The sequence below is a fragment of the Taeniopygia guttata genome, chromosome 28 (assembly GCF_048771995.1).
Source record: "Taeniopygia guttata chromosome 28, bTaeGut7.mat, whole genome shotgun sequence".
In the NCBI taxonomy this organism is placed as follows: Eukaryota; Metazoa; Chordata; class Aves; order Passeriformes; family Estrildidae; genus Taeniopygia; species Taeniopygia guttata.
Window position 1 is genome coordinate 6,253,053 of NC_133053.1, and position 23,768 is coordinate 6,276,820.

Sequence of the window (23,768 nt, forward strand, 5' to 3'; positions counted from 1 at the left end):
TGAGTGCAGCCTCTGCCCCTGCCCCCTTGAGCTCGAGAAGGGCCCTGAGCACCAGGTGACCCCTCTCCTTGCACTCGCTCCTCAGGTGCCTTGACAAGATTTGCAGGACTCTGTCAGCACCGCGTTCACTCAATTCCAGGCACTCGAGGACCTGAAAGGCACAGGGCAGTGACAGGGGACCGGGCGGCAGGAGCCCAGAACCGCACAGGGCCGGGCCCAGGCAGCAGCACAGGGCGCGGGCACCGTCCCAGGCACTGCGGCCAAGAGAGGGCAGAGAGCCGGGAGGCAGCTGAGCGAGGCAGCGCTGGCCTTCAGGCTCACCTCCACAAGGAACGCCAGGGAGGGCAGCTCCCAGCGTGGCTCCTGTGTGCTGAGCAGCCGGAGCATGTAGCGAGCGATCCGGGAGCACAAGGGGATGGAGACACAGGACATCTCCCTGGCAGGAGACAAAGTAACCAAGACTGTGGGCCAGGGGGACAAACCTCTCCCAGGACTGACTCACAGAGGTCTGGTCTTTCCCCAGCATCCTGCAAGGGCCCCTGGGCTATTGGGGAGGCGGCTCCTTGTGGGCACCCTCCTCTCCCAGCCTTTTTCAGTCTGCTTGGCTGTCCCTCGGTGACAAGGCCCTCTGGCCCATGACCACAGGGACTGTGTGGGGCACCCCAGGCACAGAGCACAAATGTCAGAGGCAGCAGTGTGAAGGGGGTCTCACCTGGCCAGCAGACCCACGGCATAGTGGTGGGTGTCAGCACAGAGCAGCGTGTCCCAGCCACACTTGCATTCCATTGCCACCACCACATCCTCGCGCTGCATTTGGCAGAGCAGGGACTTCAGGGTCCGCACTGCAAACCTGTGTGCAGAGCAAAGCCCGGGTCACACTGGGAGCACTGGCTCCTGCCCAGGGATGTGGCAAGGACAGGAGGACTGGGATGGAGCACCTGTTGGGGTTGGTGGCAAGGCCGTGTTGCTACTGACATCCCTTCCAGAAGGTATCGACCTCCTCTGGCATATCCAGAGTGCTGAAGAGCACTTGGAAGAGCAGATGGACAAACAGGCGGGGGAAATACACGGTCACCATCTGTCGGACACAGGGCAGCTGGAGGATCTTCCACATCACCACAGTTACCTGCAAGGGACAGAACAGCCCGAGACAGAGCTCAGTGCCGAGGTGTCTGTGTGGCAGGGCCCGAGCACGGGAGGGAGAGGCCCGGAGAGACGCAGGGGGAGCACCGGGCCTGGTGGCCCTGAAGCTGCCCCAAGGCCAGGTTTCAGCCCAGCGCCTGAGGCAGGGAGACGCTGTGGGGGAGGGAGGATGGAGAGCTGCTGGAGGGGTGGCCTTGGGGCCAGCAAAGGCAGAAACTCACAGCCAGGGCAAGGACAGCCGTGTGGTCCCCATTGGAGGTGCACGTGCTGTGCTCTGGCCAGCTCCCCAGCACATCGAGGAGTACGAGCATGGCCGGCTCTGCAGTCCTGGGCGAGCACATGATGCTCTTCCACATGGCCAAAGCAGCTCTGTGGGGTCAGAGCTCTGTCTCAGAGGAGTCTGGGACACAGCAGCGTGGCCTGGGTGGCAGCGGGGAGCTGAGCTGCTCTGCCAGCCCTGCCTCTGCCCACTGCCCCTCACTGGCAGCACGCAGGCAGCCCAGCCCTGTGGGGACTGGCCCCTGAGGGGCAGGGGGGAAGCATGGCAGCACGCTGGGGGGCTGGCAGGGGCCAGGGCTGGCAAAGGGAGCAGCCAGAGGGCCCTGGAATTTTCTGTTGGTCAGACACCTGGGACAGGCTGTACAGGGTGAAGGGCTGCTGAGCCTTGTGGACACGTGGGCCCCGTACCTGTCACACACTGGGGCCACACGCAGGAGAGCCATCACCACGTCAGAGGGCTGTGCCTTGCGGCTTTCGGGGGTCACTTGCAGCTGTCCCCCGTCCCTCCCCGGCCCCCGGGGCCCCTCCGGCTAGCTGTCCCCTCAGGGGACCGGGGTTTGCCGCGGTCCCGCTGCACTGGGCTTACCAGGCAGCGGCTGGGTTAGCACGGTTCGAGCGGCTGTGCGCCTCGGTCGCCGCAAGGAGTCGAGATAAAGAGACAAAGAGAGGTCAGTTGTATGCAGTCCAGAAAGATTGTATTGCCTGAACAGTTGCAGGGACAAAAGACGCTGGGCTATAGCCCAGATACAGTTTTATACAGCAAAATTAAGAGATAAGGTCTAAACAATAAAGACAGTGTTCAGCATGGGCTCATCAGAACCACCCCAGGGGTCAGGTCCAATGGGAACTGCTCAGGGGTGGGGAGAAGGGGGTTTACAGAAAGGTGCTGAAGCGAAACTTTCCCGAAACAATGGGGCATACATAAATGTATCTTTCCCTCATACCTAAATGTATCTTTTCCTCAGCTTCCAAATCCCAAGGCCTTTCTAAATCCCTTCCTCCACACTACCACGCTAGCGTGATAGCAACATCTCCCTCTTTTTTACTTAATAAGATGAACGGTGCTTTGGGAGAAGGTAAAACTGCGGCTTTTAAACTGCGGTGTCTTTCTGCTTGTCGTCTTCCCACCAATCGCTCTCCGTGACGGCAGCAGCAATGAGAACAGGTGCGGAAGCCTTAGGCTTCGAGGTGATGACCTTGGAGATTATTCGCTTAAGAATCCCAAATGCTAACAAAACTAAAAACAGTGCAACTAGAAAGTAAAAGATGTCTTTTAAAAGAGACACTGCCCACCCAGAAAGGTCCCAGTCTTTGAACAGATCTTTAAACCAATCCTCATTTTCTTGCTTCACACTCCCAATGAGGCTTCTCATTTCCTGAATGGACGAGTGGACACTCTGGCCTTTAGATGACAGATCAAAACAACACAAACCATCAAACTCTTTACATCCATGACCATGTGCCAACAGCAGGAAATCAATAGCTGCCCGATTTTGGAGGGTAGCCTTTCTGGTTATTTCCTCGTCTTCTAGGAGGTTACTCAGGGCTGTTGATGTTAAATTTGCCTGCTTCGTCACCCAGCATTCTAGATTGCCTAATTCACTCAATGCTTTTGCTGCCGCAACCCATGGTAAAAACACAGAGACGGCAACTCTTTTGGATTTTGCCCAATGGTAAATTTCTGCATCACAATGTTCATCAAATTGACTTGCACTTCGCTTAGTAATTTTTTTCTCACCTTTTGCTCGCCCGATTGGAATTTGGGTCATGTTGGGGGAAGCAAGGGTCAGATGCCCGAAAGTGCATGGACCTCCAATAAGACGAGAGGGGATTCCTGGGTATGCTCTGTCCCCACAGATAAGAAACACTCCTTTGTCCAGCTTGCGGGGACGGAAATCAGTGGTGGATGCAAATTTCAGCTTATAGACAGCTGTGCACCATTGACCCGCCCTGAATTCCACCTTGTACTGTTTGACTTGCTCATATAGTTTTACTTCTTTGGCTGGGGAAAAATCAAATTGAATGCAATATTCAGCTTTTGCAGAGCCCAGGAGTTCTAATTCCTGGGGCTCTCCCTCAGCAGAGGGCAAGTCTAGGATCCACTTTTGCCACAAAATGAGGGGGTTTTGCACTGGTATTTTCCCTACTCCAGGTATTTTATTTTCATTCACCTGCTTTTGCAAGCGGACCAGACTGATTGGAAACTCATCCCCCTTACTTGGAACCCCTACTAAACATGTGGACATCGGATTTTCTGCTGAGGCAGTAGACAAACACATGTGATCTTGTTTCAAGGCTTGGGCGAGTGTGACCCACACATTTTTCTTGGGCTGTGGAACAATCCACGCGTCCACCGTGCACGGGTAGATGGCCATTGTCTGGAACCAAACGATGAGCAGGAATGTGGAAATTGACATTCTGCTAGTCTGAAAGAAAGATAAAATCATATAACAAGGTAAACTAACTCTGAAAAAGGTACAATTTGCTCTGCCAGTATAAAGGAAAACAGGGATTAGGGGTCTCCTCCTTCCTTGCGGCGTTTTGTGTCTGACGCAACTGCGTTTTCTGTGGGATTCCCCTGAGTATCAGGGGGGTTACTTTGTGGTGGACTCACTCCCCGTTCGGCAGTATATGGTCTGACCCATTTCTTAGGAATCCACCTGAGTCCAGAGGGTGTGGATACGCACGCATACCCCCGTCCCCAAGTGATAAGCTGGTGTGGACCCTGGATTTCTCCAGAGTCTGGATCCCTAATTAACACTGGAGGTCTCTCTTCGGGTCTGAGCTGTTGATGTTGTTTAAAATGACGCAGGACTGGGGGTTCAGGCCTATCAAAAGAACAATTTAAGAAGTTAATGGTGAAAAGGGCTTTGCAGAGCCTCATCTGCGGAGATAGGACCTGGATATCTCCCCGCTGGCGAAGGAGGACCTTTTTTAAGGTCTGATGTGTTCTTTCTATCACAGCCTGGCCGGTGGGGGAGTGTGCAATTCCTGTCCGATGGTTCACTCCCCACTCTTGTAAAAACTCACCAAACGCTCTGGAAATATAGGCTGGGCCATTATCTGTCTTGATGGTTGTGGGGACCCCTAAGGCTGCAAATGCCTGCATAAGATGTTTTTTGGCATCTGCAGTTTTTTGTCCAGTGTGGGCTGAGGCAAAGACTGCTCCGGAGAAAGTATCTACTGAAACATGTACATGTTGGAACCTTCCGAACTCCTGTATATGTGTGATGTCAGTTTGCCACACTTCACAACTGCGGAGTCCCCTGGGGTTTACTCCTGAACTTACAGTTGGTAAAGTGGACTCCTGACACTGGGGGCAAGCAGCCACAATTGCATTGGCTTGGTCACGCCGCAGTTGGAATTGGCGGACCAATCCCGGGGCATTTTGATGAAACAATTGATGGCTTACCTTGGCCTGTTCGAGGATGTTTGGTTGGCCAGCCAGCTGCAGAGGAGCAGCCAGTGCATCTGCTCTACGATTACCTTCAGCTATAAAACCTGGAAGATCTGTGTGTGATCTCACATGCATTACGAAAAAAGGCTGCTCTCGGTGTGAAACTAGAAAGATTAGTTTTGAGAGCAAACTGAATATCACTGGGTTGGAAACCTCTTTGAGCACTGCATGTTCTGCCCTGGACACCACACCTGCTACATATGCTGAATCTGTAACTATATTAATTGGTTCTGAAAACTTTTCAAAGGCCCTGACAACAGCGTCCAGCTCAGCAACCTGTGGGGAGCCCTCCACAACCTTTACATCAGCTTCCCACTGCTGAGTCTGGGGGTCTTTCCATGTGATCACAGATTTGTGGGACCCTCCCGACGCGTCTGTGAAAACTGTCAGTGCTTTCAGTGGTTCACTGCTCTGGATACTTTTTGGGATCAAGTGAAACTCTGTTTCAAACAATCTGTGGCCTGGATGGTTGATGAGAATTTGTCCAGTGAAACTGTCTAGGGAGAATTGCAAGTTTTCATTGGTCTGAAACAGGTGCTCGAGTATTTCCTTAGAGAGTCTCCCTGTGGATATTTTGATAGGGAGATGAATGCATGCGAAGTCACACCCTGCCAACACCTGCAAGCGAGCTCTGGCCCTCATGATCAGCTGGGCCATCAACTCTTGTGGCTTGGTGATACTTTTGGACAACTGATGACCAAGGAACACCCACTCTATAATTAAGAGGGGATCCCGATGGTCTGTGTCCCATTGAAAGATCAACCCATGGAGGTGTGGCAACTTACCAAGGATGATGAATCGGAAAGGCAAGCCCTCACGACACCTGTGGGCCTGTCTGTCTGCTAGGGTGGACTGAATTTTCTCCAAAGCAGCCCTGGCCTCCTGGGTCAGGGCCCTCGGGGAGTCTAACTCTTCCCCCCCTTTTAATAAATTGAAGATGGGGGACAACTCTCCCGTGGTGAGCCCCAGCCAGGGTCTGACCCAATTTAGAGACCCACAAAGCTGGTGGAGGTCTCTTAATGTTTTTGGATCATCATTTATCATTGGTTTCTGGGGTGTGATGGTTCTGTTACCAATTTCAAGGCCCAGATACTTCCAAGGCGGCAGGTGCTGCACCTTTTCCTTTTGCAACTCAAATCCAGCCGCCGACAAGGCTGAGATAGTGTCCTCCAATGCCTTTGCAAGTACGTTGTCACTGTTGGCACAAACAAGGACATTATCCATGTAATGATACAAAATGCAATCCTTCCACTTGGCACGGACTGGGGACAGAACTCTGGCCACATACCACTGGCAGATGGTGGGAGAACATTTGAGACCCTGAGGAAGAACTGTCCAATGGTAGCGTTTCATGGGAGCCGCTCTGTTAAGAGAGGGCTCGGAAAAGGCAAAGCATGGTGCATCATCTGGGTGTAGAGGAATTTGGAAGAAGCAGTCTTTGATATCAAGCACCGCCAATTTCCAATTCTGGGGAAGCATAGATGGGGAAGGCATTCCTGGTTGAAGAGATCCCATGTCCTCAATGACGTTATTAATTTTTCTCAGATCGTGGAGGAGCCGCCACCTGTCTTTCCCCGGTTTCTTGATAACAAACACCGGAGAATTCCAAGGGCTCTGGGTTTCTACTATATGTCCTTTTGCCAATTCCTCTTTCACAATTTGAGAGAGCGCTCTTGTCTTTTCTGTAGACAGCGGCCACTGGTCTACCCAGACGGGAGTATCTGTGAGCCACTTAAGTTTTTGGGTAGGGCGCTCCTAAGTGGCCCCACCTAAAAATCCTGGGGGCTTGGTAGTTCTAACTTCGCCCCCCATTGGGACATGGCATCTCTTCCCCAGAGGGTGAATTTTGAATCCAGAACAAATGGGCGTAGAGATGCTGATTGACCATTCGGTCCCTTGATTTGGACCACATTTTTGGACTGTTGTGCTACTTTTGGACCTCCCACACCTATAACTGGGTGGCCTACATTTTCCAACTCCCATTGCTTTGGCCATTTTTGAGGAGGAATGACTGTCACATCTGCCCCGGTGTCCATCATCCCTTGAAGGAGTACAGAATGGCCCTCGCTCTGGAGGCCACACCACACAAGGGGTTTCTCCTCTCCCAGCGTCTCGGTGTAAAAGACTGAGAGGGCATGATCATCACACAAAAGACGGGGCACAGGAATGGCCTGCGCAATGATCTGTCCCTCCGCCAGGAAGAGAGGAGGGTGGACACAGCGTGCCATGAGATAGAAGGTCCTGGGATCGAGTGAAACGATGCCAGGAGGGATTTCTATCTCCTTAGGAGTGTACTTTGTGTCCCCAATGACAAGGTACTTGCAGTTTAGTAGATCATTCCGTCTGCGAGTTTCGCAGTTCCGAATGCGGGGCAGGAGCTCTGCTGTGGCTGTGATGAAATGCCAGTCCTGATTAGAAAAATGAACAGGTTTAGTGAGTCTCAATCGGTAAGGTTCGGTCTTATCAGTGGTGTAAGCTTGGCTGCTGACACTAGGTACAATGTGGTGAACAGCAGCTCTGGCCACAACACCTTGGCCCACCCCATTTGTGTCATCACGCGGGATAGGACCGCGCTCCCCAATCAGTTTTTTTGCTGATTGGAGACCTCCCCCGCCCCCGTTTTCCCCCTCAGAGGGCACTGGCCTATGAGATGTCCCTCCTGGTTACAGAAATAGCATCGGCGTTTGGGTGCAGGAGGCTTGGCAGCCCTTGGTGTTTTTGGGGTTACCATTGCCTCTGCAATCACTTTCCCCCGTGGTTTCATCACTGAGTCCCTTGTCATTAGTGTAGCTTTTCTCGTGCACTCCTCAATGAGCTGATCGAGTGTGGGTGGAGGCGATGCTGGAAGGGCCAGGATGACTCGCTGACAGGCTTCATTTGCATTTGTGGTGACAATTTCTAGTGTGAGCTGATCTTGGAGCTCTGGATTCTGCACCCTTTTCTCGACTGAAGCTCTCACTCGATCCACAAAATCCATGAATGGCTCTGCAACAGACTGCTTCAAATCGATATAAGAAATGACAGGTTCTTTAGAAGGCATGTTAAAAAATGCACGTTCTGCCGCATCCCTGGACAGGTCTAACACTGGTCTGGGAATGCCTGCTGCTTGCTTCTCAGCTTGGCTCCAATCACCCTCACCCACTAAATGTTCTAAGGTGATTTCCTCATCCTCTATATCTGTGGAATGGGTTGAACTCTGCAAAATTTCTGGAAGGAGGTCTCCTGCAAGCCTTTTCCAAGTTCTTTCCCACAATCTAAATTCAGATTGAGGGAGCAAACAGCTGAAAAGACGTTTCAAATCAGCAGGGACAAAAGTTTTGGAACTTAGAGTAGCTTTTAAAATGCTCTTTAAAAATTCACTCCTTTCTCCAAATTCACGTTTCGTTTTGCAGAGTTCCCTGATACTATCGTATGAAAGGGGTTCCCATCTAGGATTTTGTCCTCTCGCATTATAAACAACTGGGGCCATGAACAGAGGATCGGTGTCTGTGATCAGTTTCTGTTTCCCGGAGCCGACAGCCCCGGAGCTGGCAGCCTCGGCTCTGCCGTTGCCGAGGGAACCGGGAGCGAGAGGGGGGGCGGCTTGTGTGGGAGTGGCCGCAGCTGGAGGGACCGTGTGGAGCAGGGCAGGGGCGGGGGCAGGGGGTGGTGACGGAGCTGCGAGGGGAGGAGCTGAGGGCTGGACTGTGGGCTGAATCGCCGCAAGGGAGGAGGGATTGGGATTGGGGACGGGCAAAGGGAGGGACACGAGGGCTGGGGGTGTGTTCTGGGCTGGCACGGGGAGCAAGGAATTCTGGGATGGAGAAGGGAATGTCCCGATGCCGCCTCCATCTTGTGGTGGCTGCACGAGGGGGTTGGGGGGTGCAAAGCAAGGATTTTGAGCTGCGGGAGCGGAATCAGGAGATGGAGAAGGGTCAGGAACTGAATCTACATCTGCGCGGTTAGTTTTTTCAAAGCCGGGGACGCGGGGGGTTGCAGGGGACGCGATGTGACCCTTTTCTCTTCCCCGGGCGTCCCGAGTGTCTGCACTCTCTTTCACAAAGTCATAAACGAACAAAAAGATTCTCATAAAACCTTCTTTCACTGAGGGATCTCCTGCCTTTGTCCTTTCACTCAACACTGCACCCACACGCTTCCAAAACTGTCTTTCATTCACATCTTGCTCTGTTACCTCCGAAAAACTTACAGATACCCATTTAACAAACTTTTTCACCAGACTCTCAGGAAGTTTTGCACCTGCTCTCTGCAGGGGTTCTTGAACTTGTTTATAAATCTCTTTCTGCTGTGTAGTCAGCGTAACACCCATCGCTGGCTGCACAGCAAAGTCTCACCCAGCTGCTACAGTAAAAACCCCAAAGTTCTAAAGACCCGGCGGAGCTCCCGACACGCCTGCGCGCTGACGTGTCCCCCCTTGGGCACACGGGAGCCTGACTCCAGTCTCCTGGCTGGACCCTTCCCGCCAGTACCGAGACTTACCCACCGCCGTTCTTCAGAAAACACACTGCAGCAACGGTTCCCGACTCCGCAAACAGTCTTCCGGGTGTTTGGAAGGTCCCGTTCGCATCCACGGGCACAGCGCCGGACAGAAATCGGTGCCTGTCCCCGCAGCGGCAGTCCTGCCGGGCTTGTGTGGAAGGGCGAGTGCCCACACCACCAGCGCGGTCCGAGAGCTTCTCCCCGCGGAGCTAACAGCCTGCGTGGCGATTTTTTCGCACCGCTCGCCGCTCTGTCGCTCGCGGCGACACCGATCGCAGTGTCCGGAAAAGCTCCCAACCGGTGAACTGCCCGCGGCGGCCGCGGCGTGTTCGCTCGAACCGGTGCAATGCCCCACGGTGGTGCGCCACTTGCGGCTTTCGGGGGTCACTTGCAGCTGTCCCCCGTCCCTCCCCGGCCCCCGGGGCCCCTCCGGCTAGCTGTCCCCTCAGGGGACCGGGGTTTGCCGCGGTCCCGCTGCACTGGGCTTACCAGGCAGCGGCTGGGTTAGCACGGTTCGAGCGGCTGTGCGCCTCGGTCGCCGCAAGGAGTCGAGATAAAGAGACAAAGAGAGGTCAGTTGTATGCAGTCCAGAAAGATTGTATTGCCTGAACAGTTGCAGGGACAAAAGACGCTGGGCTATAGCCCAGATACAGTTTTATACAGCAAAATTAAGAGATAAGGTCTAAACAATAAAGACAGTGTTCAGCATGGGCTCATCAGAACCACCCCAGGGGTCAGGTCCAATGGGAACTGCTCAGGGGTGGGGAGAAGGGGGTTTACAGAAAGGTGCTGAAGCGAAACTTTCCCGAAACAATGGGGCATACATAAATGTATCTTTCCCTCATACCTAAATGTATCTTTTCCTCAGCTTCCAAATCCCAAGGCCTTTCTAAATCCCTTCCTCCACACTACCACGCTAGCGTGATAGCAACAGTGCCTCTGTCAGATCCAGAAGGGGCCTGTACAGATTGTACTCAGGAAACTCATTGGCCACGAGGATGTACCTCATCATGGCAGGCAGCTGGAGAAGGCAGGGGAGACTTGGAAAGCTGCCAGAGGAAGGAATGTGCCCAGCTGCCCCAGAGAAGTGCTTCCCTTGCCACCACACTGCCATGGCCTCAAAGGCTTCCACGGGAGCAGCAGGCGTGGCTTGGGAGGCCACACAATTGCTGGGAGGATCAAACCCTGGCCACAGGCTGCTCACTTGCTTTGGGCTGGAAGGACCCTCCTCCACAAGCATATCCAGCAGGGCAGCACTGGTCTTGGGCTCTGACCACAGTGCCCATGACGCTGCTCTCTTCCTCCCGAATCCTCTTCATGAATTTGCAAACCATCTGTAGCAGAAGGGCAAGAAGCCCGGGATGTTGCATGGAGTGCTCCGAGCACAGTGCTGGGCTGAGCAGTGCCAGCAGGCCCAGCCCAGGTGGGGATGGCTGCAGGTACCTGCGCTGCTCTGCGGAAGCGGCCACGGGTGCGTTCCTGCTCTCGTGTGCGCTGCACGGCTGCACCTGGCAAAGAGCGAGCGCAGCCCGAGCTGAGGGGCTGCAGGAGAGGCCGGAGAACACAGCCCAGCCCTGCGCTGCCCAGGCAGGGACAGCCCCGCGACGCCCCAGGGCATGGAGCACGGCTGTGGGGTGTCTGCCCGGCCCCTATTCCATCCTGTCCATGGGCATGGCCCCAGGGGATGGGATGGGATGGGATGGGATGGGATGGGATGGGATGGGATGGGATGGGATGGGATGGGATGGGATGGGATGGGATGGGATGGGATGCGATGGGATGCGATGGGATGCGATGGGATGCGATGGGATGCGATGGGATGCGATGGGATGCGATGGGATGCGATGGGATGCGATGGGATGCGATGGGCTGCAGGCACCAGCCCTGTGGCCCAGCTCTGCCACTCACTCTTCTGTGGTGGCTGGAACTGCTCCACCTCTTCAGGCTGCTGTGCTGAGGCAGCTCCAGGGCCTTCTTTCTCCTCCTTCCCCCAGGCCAGCTTCGTCACGCTCGCAGGTCTGTGCTCTGCGTCACTGCCTGGATTTATGGCTACTTGCAGAAGGTGAAAAGGAAAAGGTCCGAGTCAGCAAGTGCTGCAGTCGTGCCTTGAGGGCACCTGCAAGAGTGAAGTCTGGGCAAGGCTACAGGACAGCAAATCCTGCACTCTGGTCTTGGGGGCTCCAGCTACAAGGACAGGAGACTCCTGTCAAGGACTGTGCAAAGCAAATGCCACAATCTGCCCTCGAGGGCAGCTGCAGAAGAGATGCCTCGGGAAGGCCAGGGGTCACCAAGTACTCTGGTCTGGCCACGAGGTCACCTGCAATAGTAATACCTCGGGAAAGCTCCAGGTCAGAAAGGAACGAGTGGCTGTGCGAGGGCACCTCACAGCACCGCTCTCTCCGTCCTGTCCCGTTGCGTGCACAGAGCACTGTGGAGTGGCCTTGTCACTGCCAACACCTATGCCACAGCATGTCACAAAGGGCCCTTGGATACCCTGTCCCATTCCATTCCACGGTGACCATGCTGCACCGTGTCACAAAGGGCCCTTGGATACCCTGTCCCGTTCCATTCCACGGTGACCATGCTGCACCGTGTCACAAAGGGCCCTTGGATACCCTGTCCCGTTCCATTCCATGGTGACCATGCTGCACCGTGTCACAACGGGCCCTTGCAGGCATTGCCACCTGCCCTGGGGCCACCCCCAGCCCCCCAGAGTGGCCCAGGTTGGAAGGAATGCCTTGCCCCAAGTGTCTCAGACAGCCCAACAGGATCTTTAGGAACGGCTCAGACCATCAGCAAACGCTGCCCTGCTCATGGGCTCAGAGCAGCAGGAGCCCCCGCAGCTGCCGACACAGCCGCGGCGGGAAGGGCACGGGGCCCTGCACAGAAGCTGGCACGGCCTCCTCGGGACACGTCCCACATGGTGGCCATCCTAAGCACGGCCGTGTGACACAGACCAGGAACGTGTGGGCCAGGGCAGGAATGCTGCTCTGACCCTGGGGCCCGGGGAGCGCTGCTAAACAGTTCTTGGAATATGTAAACTGGCTTGGGAAAAAAGTTTTCTATGCATAAGGGACTATGAATATGCAACAGGCTGGTGTAAGGGAAAAGGTATTCAAGGGGTATCTCCGGAGATAACCGTGTGCTCTCGGCTCAGTGCCGAGATGCACCCGGCCCTAACAACCTTTGCTCTCTGGCCCTTGTCTCCTCTTGTCCTGCATTAAACTCTTTAAATTTTCACAGGGGAGTGAAGGTGTTTTTCACAGCCCCGAGCAGAGAGCTCTGCCCGGCGGCTCCCGGGAAAGGCGGCGGCGCTCGGCAGCGGCCCCGGCCCGCCCGGCCCGCGGGAATTCCCCGGCCCGGGACAAAATGCTGCCCCGAAGGAGCGCTCGGAACGCCCCTGCGGGTCCTCCCTGCCCCGCAGTGCCGCAGCTGCCCCGCTGTGGCAGGCGCGGCTCTGGAGCAGGGGGGCTCTGCGGGACCCCCGGGCTGTGCCCCCTCCCGGGCCGTGCCCGCCCCGGGGCTGATGCTCGGCCCGGGCTCTCTCGCTGTCCCGGCCCCGCAGGGTCCCGCCGTGAGCGGCACCGCCCGCCCGGCGCCGCAGGGCCCGAGCCCTGCCCGGCCAAGGCTCCGTGTCCATGGCCGGGCCCTGCCGGGGCTGCGGCCACTGCCCGGCCCGGCACAGCCCGCAGCGCCCGGCGCAGCTCCCTCCGGCCGGGCACTGCGGCTGCCGGCGAGGCGGAATGTTCAGCGCACAGCATCTCTGCCAGCTCTGCTCACATGGGCAAAACCAGCTGCTGCTGAGGCAACCCGAGCTCCCACCGAAGCCTTCCACCCAAAATGCTGCCTTCAGCTCCCACACACCGCTAAGGAATCCAAGAGCAAACTGAAAGCTGATTAGAGAATCTTGCACAATCACATCCAAGAACATTTTGGTATAAAATCACAAATGTTAACAGAAGCTGAGAAAGTCAACAATGTTAGAAAACAAGCTTCCAATAATGGGACTCAAAGAGCTAAGGGCATGCCTTTGAGTGGAATGAACCCTCTCTTTTTGACATGTCAGCAATGCCATGGAATTTCCCAAACCAGGGAAATAGGGAGGCCTGGCAGCAGCAGCTTCACACACAGCAATGACACAGAACAGGGCAGGGCAAGAGGCTGACAAAACTCTAACTGCTACTTGCAATGAAGTACCTTTGTTTCCAGTTCTAATCTAGCCACTATTAATATAGAGTCCAAAAGACTAAAAATACTAGTAATAATAATAACAACTGTACCATTAATAGCAAAAAATGGAGATAATAGAAATAATAAGAATTAATAGTGGTAATGAAAACCCTGCCATACTTATAGCAGGTTTGCATGGACAGGTTTTGGTAAGAGAGGGGCTCTAGGAGCACCTTCTGTGAGAGCAGCTGCTCCTCCATGTCCCACAGAGTCAATCCCAGCTGGCTCCAGGACAGACCGGCTGCTGGCCAAGGCTGGCCCAGTTAGAAATGGCGGTAACGCCTTTGGGATAAGAGATTTAAGAAAATGGGTGATCCTGGAGCTGTGACTGTGAGCAGGGAGGAGCAGGGTGAGGACATGTGAGAGGAACAGCTCTGCACACCCCAGGGCAGGGCAGGGCAGGGCAGGAGGGGCAGGAGCTGCTCCAGCTGCTGGAGCTGATTGCCCTGAGATTCCCTGGTCAGTCCCTGGTGAGGCAGCTGGGCCCTGCAGCCCATGGAGGGCACGGAGGGCAGAGATGCACCTGCAGCGCCTGCAGGAGCCCGTGCCGGAGCAGGGGGATGCCTGAGCGGAGGCTGCGACCCCGTGAGAAACCTGTGCTGGAGCAGGGACCTGGCAGGGACCTGCAAACCCCTGGAGAGGAGCCCACGCTGGAGCAGGGCCCTGCCAGGACCTGTGAGCCCATGGAAGAGTGAGCCACGCTGCAGCAGTTTGTGGAGAACTGCTGTCCGTGGGATGAACTCACCGTGGAGAAGTTCATGGAGAAGTGTCTCCAGGAGGGACCCCTGGCACAGCAGGGGACGACTCCTCTCCCCGAGCAGCAGGAGAAACAACAGGGGATGAACTGACCTGAGCCCCCATTCCCTGTCTCCCTGCACCCACTGGGAGGGAGGTAGAGCTGGGAAGGAGGGAGGGATGGGCAGAAGGTGTTTTTAAAGCTTTGTTTTACTTCTCACTGTCCTGCCCTGATCCAGATAGCAATAAATTCCATTAATATCTCCAATTTTGAAAATGTTTTGCCCATGATGGCATTTGCTGAGTGATCTGTCCCAGTCCTTAGCTCAACCCATGAAGCCTTCATTCTGTTTCCTCTCTCCTGTCCATCTCTGGAGGGGAGTCAGAGAGCAGCTTTGGTGGGTGCCTGACATCCAGCCCGGGTGAACAGACAACACTTCCTTTCCTTCCTTCATTCTTTCTTTCCAGAGGTCACTGTGAAGGGGTTGAGTGGGGCTTTGATGGAGGGAGTGAAGGTGGTGGGGAGTTGTGGGGACAGGAGCCACGGGGATGTGGGACAGGCATCAGAGGGGCCTGGGCAGCTGTCAGGGGGCACGGCCTGTCCCCCTGGCCCAGCAGCAGGGGACAGGGGGCACGGCCTGTCCCCCTGGCCCAGCAGCAGGAGATGGGGGGCACGGCCTGTCCCCCCGGCCCAGCAGCAGGGGACGGGGGCACGGCCTGTCCCCCTGGCCCAGCAGCAGGGGACAGGGGGCACGGCCTGTCCCCCTGGCCCAGCAGCAGGGACAGGGGGCACGGCCTGTCCCCCCGGCCCAGCAGCAGGGACAGGGGGCACGGCCTGTCCCCCTGGCCCAGCAGCAGCCCCATGCCCTGCCCAGGGTGCCCCAGAGGCAGGGGGAGACCCCAGTCCCAGGGCAGCGTTTCTGCCCCGTCCCCTGTCCAGCCCAGCCTGCCCCGTGTGCGCAGTGACCGCTGGCACGGGCTGCACTGGACACTGTGACCTGCTGGGGACACTGAGAGCTGCCCCGCTGTGACACTGCCCTTGGGATTTCACAGGCACCAAACAAACCCCAGCCAGCACCGCCCCTGGTCATGTCCCAGACACCGGAGCACATCCCAGCCCCACTCCTGGTGATGTCCCAGGCACCAGGGAACATCCCAGCCCCGCTCCTGGTGATGTCCCAGGCACCAGGGAACATCCCAGCCCCACTCCTGGAGATGTCCCAGGCACCAGGGCACATCCCAGCCCCGCTCCTGGTGATGTCCCAGGTACCAGGGCACATCCCAGCCCCGCTCCTGGTGATGTCCCAGGCACCAGGGCACATCCCAGCCCTGTTCCTGGTGATGTCCCACGCCCTACGAGTGTCCCAGGTGTGGGAAGAGCTCATCACACAGCTCAGCCTTGACCCAAAACCAGCAAATGCACCACGAAGGGCGGCCCTGCGAGTGCCCCAGTGTGGGAAGAGCTCCGTGCTGCTGCTGACCCGTGGTGCTGCTGATCCATGCTGGGACGACACCTGGCTGGGGGCTCCACATCCTCCTGGCCCCCCTGGCCTGGATTATCTTTTCATTTCTCTTTGCTCTTTCAAAACTCTAAAAAGCAGGTAAAAATAAAGATGTTGAGCTAAGACAAGGATGGGGACATGGGGGTGGTTCTTGCAGGGGATGTGGGGGATGCTGGGTTTGAGGGACTTGAGGGTTCCTGGGAGGGACCTGGGAGTTGCTCAGGGTTTTGGGCACCCCAGGCTGAGCGGCTCCAGTTGCACTGGGAGACCCTGGTGGAGGTTCTGGGCAGCTGGTCAAGGACCCCCTGCCCTGGAACTGTCCCCATGTGTCCCCATCCCATAGCCCGGTCCCCCTGCAGTGGCTGCCCCATTCCTTACTCCCCTTCCATAGTCCCCTTGCCCCTGCCTGTTCCCATGTCCCCCTTATCCCGTTCCCATCCTGCTCCCATCCCAATCCGGACCCCATTCTCGATCCCTGTACCGTATTCCCTGTCCCTGTCCCCATTCCCAGTCCTATTCCCTGTCCCCATTCCTGGTCCCTGTCCCCATTCCCTGTCTCTGTCACCACTCCCAGTCCCTGTCTCCATTCCCATTCCCCATTCCCTGTCCCCATTCCCATTCCCTGTCCCCATTCCCGGTGAGACATAAATTTAGAAGAATTAAGAATTTTAGGAAGGTTAAGATGATAGTTAAATTAGATGTTGCTGACTTAGTGGAAGTAGATAAATAGGCTTTGTTCATAGTTAACAGTAGCTGGATCTTAGATAAGATATCCAGGATCTATTAACTCATTGCTTGTCAGCTTTATGTTTGGGTAGCTGTGCTTATCATGAGAAACAGAATGTGACAAAGAGATTTCAGGGACACAAAAACAGTTGCAGACTTCCCCTACTTTAGGAATCCATTAAACACAGGAAAACGGCAAGGATTCATTTGTCACGTGTGCATGGGAAAGGCAGAAAGGTCAGAACGAGGAAGACTTATTTTACTTCTTCATTTTGGAGACCCCTCCCCAAAATGGACCCCCGACTCATTTCAGGGAACAGAACTACACATGCTTAATAGCCTTTCTGCCAATTAGCATATAAAGCGGAGCAGAGGAAGTGACAGGGATATGAATATGCATTCATATTTTGTGTATTCAAGACTTCTGTCAATAAAAAAGCTTTGTAACACCTGTGATTTTTGCAGTGTGCATTAGGGAATTATCCCACGTACTGCCCGGCTGTCTCAATAAACATACACTTTCTAACTTTAACCTCTTAGAGAGTTTTTGTCTGTCTCAGTTGGATATCGATATTGGATCGATATTCATATTTTAGTAAATCATTATTGTCAAGAAGTCCTAGTATGTGTATTAACATGTATTTTCTTAATATTCTAGCAATTATTCTTGCATTGCTTCAAGATATAAGTTAACTTTACATAAGTTAATAGTATTCAAAATCCATGTTCTGTTCCTATTATTATTTATTATACAAAGAAAAAAGGGGAAAGGGGTTGGATTGAGGGTACGCCCTCCTCCCCTCTGAGTCTGTTCTCATGTTTTACAATAAATCCTACAACAGTACAATACTGCTGCCTAAAATATGGACACTGGAAACCACAGACAGCATTACAAATGATCACCTGCCTCATGGACAGTTCATAGAAGGACTTGATTTGTTTACAAATTATTTCTCATGTTTACAAATAGTTTTTCTGATTACAGACTGTTTTCTGGGAGTTTGGTTTTTCTCCAAGGGATCAAGTGCTTAAAAGTTGTTTTTTAAAATAGGGTTTTTCTCTGAGGGCTAAATGGGCTCAGGGTTAAATAGCTTTCTGCTTTTAGAGATAAGTTCAATTTGTAACCGAGAAGCATTATGCCTGTGGCCTGAGTTCTCCCCTAACAGTTCCTGGAGGGGAATGCTGCAGCTCCAGTGTAAATTAGATGCACGCTGTCCTCTGTCACCATGTTTGCAAAGGGCCCTTGCAGATGGGTGACAGAGAACAATACACAGAATTTTATAAAGAAAGGTGAGATGTTACCATGATTGACAGGGCTCTTGACCAATCAAATATCTCCCAAAACTGCAGGCACCTCACGGGCCAGAACCTGAAGGGGCGTGGAGCTCGAACCAATGAGAGCTTCCAGGCCTGGTCTTTCAAATGCCCTGTGTAAGGGGGGGCATGGGAAATAAAATCTCTCTGTTGCCCCATGAACTCGGGAGGAGCAGTCTTTGTCTCCTGTGCCCTCGCTGCCCCACCAGACCAAAGAGATGTTCACCAGGGCCCTCCCTGTTTGTGGCCGTCCAGTGCCGAGCTGAGCAGGCAGCCAGTTGTGTTTGCACGTGAGCTGCCACAGGAAGACACACAGCAGCTGGAGATTTGAATAGCAGGGCTCGGGCCAATTCTTTTTCTTTTTGAATGCAAGAAAGACGCAAAAGCACAAAGAAACATGACAGTGTTTCGGTGGATTCTCTTTGTCCTGTGAAGTTGAGTAGCTGTTGGTGTTTCTGTGCTGCTGCTAATCCCTTCCATGAAAGAATCATTCCGGGAAGGAGCAACAACATCTGACACGCACCAAGTGTTGCCACCAGTTGCTCCAGGTGCTGCTACCAACAGCCCCTGTAGGATGCAGCACAGCCCCCAGTGCACACCAAAAGCCAGGGAATCTCAGGAAAACGGGAAACTGGACAAGACAAACGCAGATCTGAACCAATGTGGTTAATCAAATGTTCCGTTTATTCGAGATAAGATGGTAGTTTATATAAGCTTCTACATAGTTTACAGAAACAAAGGCACTCTGATTGGTAGGCTAACATTGTTTACCTTTTCCTTAAAGTGGCTTGAGCCTTACACTATAAACGTACACTAATTCACACCCAGACAGCCCAGTGGTCCCCGTCACACCTTAATACTATTTCTATCTGCGCCAAAAGCTCTGAATTTCTAACTGTGTCAGAGGCTTGAAGGCCTCACAAGGCCCAAATCTGAGGCCTAGACTGGAGTAGCTCAAATCTCATAACTCATGTCCTCTTTCTCTGAAAAATGCTGCAACACACACCAGCTTTGGCTGCCCTCTGGCAGAGAAGCCCTTTTGGGGCACAGGTTTCTGGGGCAGCAGACGGGCACCGGTGCTGCCAGGGCTCGGGGGAACTCTGCTTCGGCGGGGACTGTGCCTCAGCGGCTGATGTCAGCGCTCCCCGGGCCCCAGGGTCAGAGCAGCATTCCTGCCCTGGCCCACACGTTCCTGGTCTGTGTCACACGGCCGTGCTTAGGATGGCCACCATGTGGGACGTGTCCCGAGGAGGCCGTGCCAGCTTCTGTGCAGGGCCCCGTGCCCTTCCCGCCGCGGCTGCGTCAGCAGCTGCGGGGGCTCCTGCTGCTCTGAGCCCGCAGAGCAGGGCAGCGTTTGCTGATGGTCTGAGCCGTTCCTAAAGATCCTGTTGGGCTGTCTGACACACTTGGGGCAAGGCATTCCTTCCAACCTGGGCCACTCTGGGGGGCTGGGGGTGGCCCCAGGGCAGGTGGCAGTGCGTGCAAGGGCCCTTTGTGACATGGTGCAGCATGGTCACCGTGGAATGGAACGGGACAGGGTATCCAAGGGCCCTTTGTGACACGGTGCAGCATGGTCACCGTGGAATGGAACGGGACAGGGTATCCAAGGGTCCTTTGTGACACGGTGCAGCATGGTCACCGTGGAATGGAATGGGACAGGGTATCCAAGGGCCCTTTGTGACACGCTGCAGCATGGTCACCGTGGAATGGAATGGGACAGGGTATCCGAGGGCCCTTTGTGACACACTGCAGCATGGAACGGAGCCGGGTGTCCAAGGGCCCTTTATGACACGTGGTGACATAGGAGTTGGTGGTGACAGCACCATGCCACAGTGCTCGGTGCATGCGATGGGACAGGATGGGACAGAGCAGTGCTGTGAGGAGCCCCCACAGCGCACTCGTTCATGTCTGACCCAGAGCTTTTCCTAGGCGTTATTCCTGCAGCTGACCTCGAGGCCAGACCACAGGACTTGCTGACCCGTGGCCTTCCCGAGGCTTCTCTTCTGCAGGTGCCCTCGAGGGCAGAGCGTGGGACCTGGTGCCCTGGAGGCTTCTCCCATCCCTGCTGCCGGTGCCCTCGAGGCCAGAGCACCATCCTTGACAGGAGTCTCCTGTCCTTGTGGCAGGAGCCCTCGAGACCAGAGCACAGGACTTGCTGTCCTGAGCCTTCCTGAGGCTTCTCTCTTGAAGGTGCCTTCCAGGCACGAAAGCAGGACTTGCTGACTCGGAGTTTTCTGAGGCATCTCTCCTGCAAGTAGCCACAAATCCAGTCACTGACATGGAGCAGAGAGCCCTGAGAGTGCCCAAGCTGGCCTGGGTGGAGGAAGAGGAAGAAGGCCCTGGAGCTGCCCCTGCACACGAGACTGTGAGACGGCAACAGAGTGCGAGGCACAGCTCCGGGTGCTCCCCGTGACCCTCAGCTCTGGGACCACTGTCTGCCCCAAGCTTCAGGGGCTGCAGGGGGAGCCCGGCTGGGCTCTGCCCTGGGGCCATCCTGCAGGGACAGCTGCAACCAAGGAGGATTCCCTGCCACAAAGAGCCAAGCCAGGGCTGCAGGGCAGCTGCTCCAGCCCCAACTGCACTGCTGAGTGCTGTGCTCTGGGGCTGGGGCTCTCCGCACAGGGGACTGCACTGGTGTGCCAGAGGAGACAGAGAAGCTGCAGCTTCAGCCTAACTGAGGTGGGTGCGTGGGCTGGGAAGAGTGGGGAGGCTCAAGGGGATTCACAGAGCTCATCCTGCTGCAAGGACGAGAAAAAGGGAGTGGGAACTCAGCAGTGAGGAGAGCTGAGGGCTGGAGAGCAGCTCTGAATGACACTAAAATCCCACCGGACCTCTGAGACATTGCTGCTCCTCAGCCAGTGACAGGATGAGTCCCTAAGCCTGGGGCTCGGCCTTCCTCATGGTGAGGGGCACCAAGGAAGGCAACAGTGTGATGGAGACTGGAATGGGCTGGGAACTCACTGGGGGAAAAGAGGGAGCAGTTGGGGAGTAAAAGGCAGGTGGGGGAGAGAACAGTTCAGAGAAGGGCTGAGCTACAGCTTGAGCAAGCTGCAAAACGTCATTTGGGGTCATCCCAGATTGATTTCATTTCAGTAGTTATTGAACAAGTTTATTTTTTGGGTGGTGGCATGTTTTACCTTGGAGGTGTGCACTCTGCAAACTTGAGCTGTGTTGCTGAAATGCTCAAGCAAGTCTGTGCTGCAGGTCACCCCATTTCTCCTTTGGCTGATTGCGGCCCAGTGCTGAGCTCCAGCAGAGCCCTGGCAGAGCCCAAAGCAGCCTCAGCACCCGCAGAGCCCGGCTGCAAGGAGAGAAACCAGAAACCACCCGTCAGCTGAAGGCTCCTGTCCCCTTGTCCCAGCCGCCCGCGGTGCCCCGCACTTCCTGATCCAGACTGGACCCCACCTGGAACGCTTCCTCTACAAAAACTAACAACAAATTATTGAAAATAGATTACAGACAAATAGGGCAACATGAAAAAAGGTCAAAAATCTGATCTCTGTCAGAGGCTTGAGGAAGGCCCAACCCCTGCATGCCAGGAAAAAACCCACCATGGGTGAGGGAATCCCAGGCTTTCTCCCTTCCCCCTGCACTGCCCCCATGGTGATCCCAAAGCAAACAAGGGCAGAGGAGCAGCCCAAGCCTTTCCTTGCCTGCAAAGCAAAGCAGCCCCTGCACAGGCTCTGCAGTCCCACCTCTGCTCCCACCGTGGGGGTTTCTCTGTGCCGGGCTGGCTGCCCCAGCCCCAGCCCCAGCCTCAGCCCAGGCCATGCTGGGTGCTGGGGGCTGTTGGCAGGGCCAGGAGCCCACTCCCATTTCGTACCCACCCCAGCCCATGCCCCCAGCCCTGCCAAAAAGCAGCCTGGCAGCCGACTGAAGGATCAGCTGCATCCGCCCCAGCAAAGGGGGAACCTTTGGTTCCCAGCCAGGCTGTGCAATGCCCAAATCTGGGAGCATCCCCTGTGTGTGGACCCATCTGCAAATTCCCTGTGGAACCTGGCTTTAAAGGAGATGTCAGAATCAAAGTCCACCATCTTCAGCCTGCTGGTGGTCAGGTGGAGCAAGAGGTTCTCATCCTCGACATCATCCTCGCTGCCCCCAGCAGCAGCAGGGCCCGACCCAGCTTTGCTTCCGAGATCAGACGAGACCGGGCGCTCTCAGGGCGGTGTGCCATAGGCACCTGCAGCCCCTCAGCAGCGCCCTTCAGCCCACCACACCACCCTCCGGGCACAAGCCCAGAACCCCAAAGGGGCTCAACAAGCCCAAAAGGGCCGCCCCTGCCCACAAGGGGAACTAGAGACAGACCTGTGGTAGATAGGGACAGGCGGAGCGGAAGACCAACACGGGATGTGACGGAAAGATAGACCCATCCCCCTCTCTCTCTCTCTCTCTCCCCCACGTTATCTTCTAACTCCAGAAGCCTCAGAAGAATGTAGCCACACCTGCTCTAGTAAATTTCCACTACCCAACTAACCCCTAAGACCCCCCAACCCCCCTCTGACGTAGCAAAGACCCCTAAAAACTATTTAAACCCACGAGATAGGATAATAAACGCTTTTCAACCGTCTGCCATATTGGTGTCTGCGTCTGTTGATTAGCCCGAGCAGCCCGGCCGAGACCAGGCTGCCGTGCTGCCATCTGAACCAGGTCCCTGGTTGTCTTTTATAAAGGCAACATACTGGTGCCGAAACCCGGGACAAAAGAAGAAAAAAAAGGAAAAATTTGCCCGGCTGACGGGATACACCTGGACAGAAGCAGCGGCCGGAACGGTCGGACCGTATCGAGGCGCAAGGGGAGACGTCCCAGGATCCGCGGGCGTCATGGACGCAATGGCCAGGATCATAAGTGCAATTTATTCGCAGTGGGGTATTGGGTGTAAGCTCAAGGATTTTCATCTTGCCGTAGCGAGATTGCTTGAGCTAGGGGCAATCGAGCGCCCCGTGGATGTATTACATCCGGAAATATGGGACAAATGCACTGCCGCGCTAGCCGAGGACACAAAATCCTCAGGCAGCGGCAAAAATCTAAAAGCGTGGGGCAAAGTAGAGAAAGCCCTACGCAAAGCGATAGAGGAGCAGGAGACATGGACCGCGGCGCGCACGTGTTTATTAGTTACTCCTAAACGCGGCGTGGGGGCGGGGACGCAGACTGCCCCTGAGAGCGATTCGCTCGGCAGCGGGGACCCGGGGGGGCTCAGCGCGACACCCGCTCCCCCAGATCAGAGCCCACCCCCCCCCCGCAGAAACCCCCCGCGACACCCCCGCCGCCGAAAATCCCCAAAAACCCCCCACCGCTCGAACCCCCTGAGAGACCGCAAATTCCTCCGAGCCGCCGCCGCCGCCCGCCCGCGATCCGATGTCAGAGACGCAAAAGCACGCGGAGCGCTTCTGGCAAGGGCTGCTAAAAGAAGCCCGAGCCGCCGAAACCGCGGCTTGGGAAGACGGGGCCGCCACGCCGCCCCCCTACTCGTTTGAACATGGCGCCGGGAGCGGCAGAGAGGGGCGGGGCACGGGCGGTCCCGGCGTGAACACCCGGGAGGATCGCGACCCCGGGTATGCGCGCGCGCGGGAGAAGGGGGCGGAGAGCGGCACGGAGCGCGGAACCAACCAGCGGCTCCGTCTGAAGCTGCCACCATATAAGGCAAAAACCACCCCCCGCGAGGGGCGCGGCGAGCCGGGGGGGCGGGAGCGGCGCCACCCCTGCGGGGAAGAGCGAGCTCGGGGCCGAACAAAACGGCGCGGAGCCCCGGAAGTACGCTGGCACTCGTCTTCCGGCTCGGAGACCAGCAACAGCTCTACCACCTCAGGGGAGCTGACGGAGGCTAGCGATGGCTCCGAGACGGACGAAACGGAACCGGCACAGCTTGAAACAAAGCCGAGTAAAGCTCTAAGCCGCGCCGAAAAACA

At 55.6% G+C, this 23,768-nt stretch overlaps 1 protein-coding gene across 4 annotated transcripts; it reads right to left on the bottom strand.

Moving 5' to 3' along the window:
- Positions 1 to 2,095: 2,095 nt before the first annotated feature.
- LOC140680781 (uncharacterized) lies at positions 2,096 to 10,285 on the bottom strand. 4 transcript variants are annotated; one of them, XM_072919450.1, is made up of 3 exons: positions 9,356 to 10,285; positions 7,608 to 7,874; positions 2,096 to 3,848 (listed from the first exon to the last, which is right to left on the bottom strand). In XM_072919450.1, the coding sequence occupies exons 2-3, from the start codon at positions 7,854 to 7,856 to the stop codon at positions 2,514 to 2,516; spliced, it is 1,584 nt and encodes a 527-aa protein (XP_072775551.1). In that variant the 5' UTR covers positions 7,857 to 7,874; positions 9,356 to 10,285; the 3' UTR covers positions 2,096 to 2,513. The 4 variants fall into 4 exon arrangements, with proteins under 4 accessions (XP_072775551.1, XP_072775552.1, XP_072775553.1 ...); XM_072919451.1 differs by having other exon boundaries at positions 7,608 to 7,877; XM_072919452.1 differs by lacking the exon at positions 7,608 to 7,874.
- Positions 10,286 to 23,768: the final 13,483 nt, after the last annotated feature.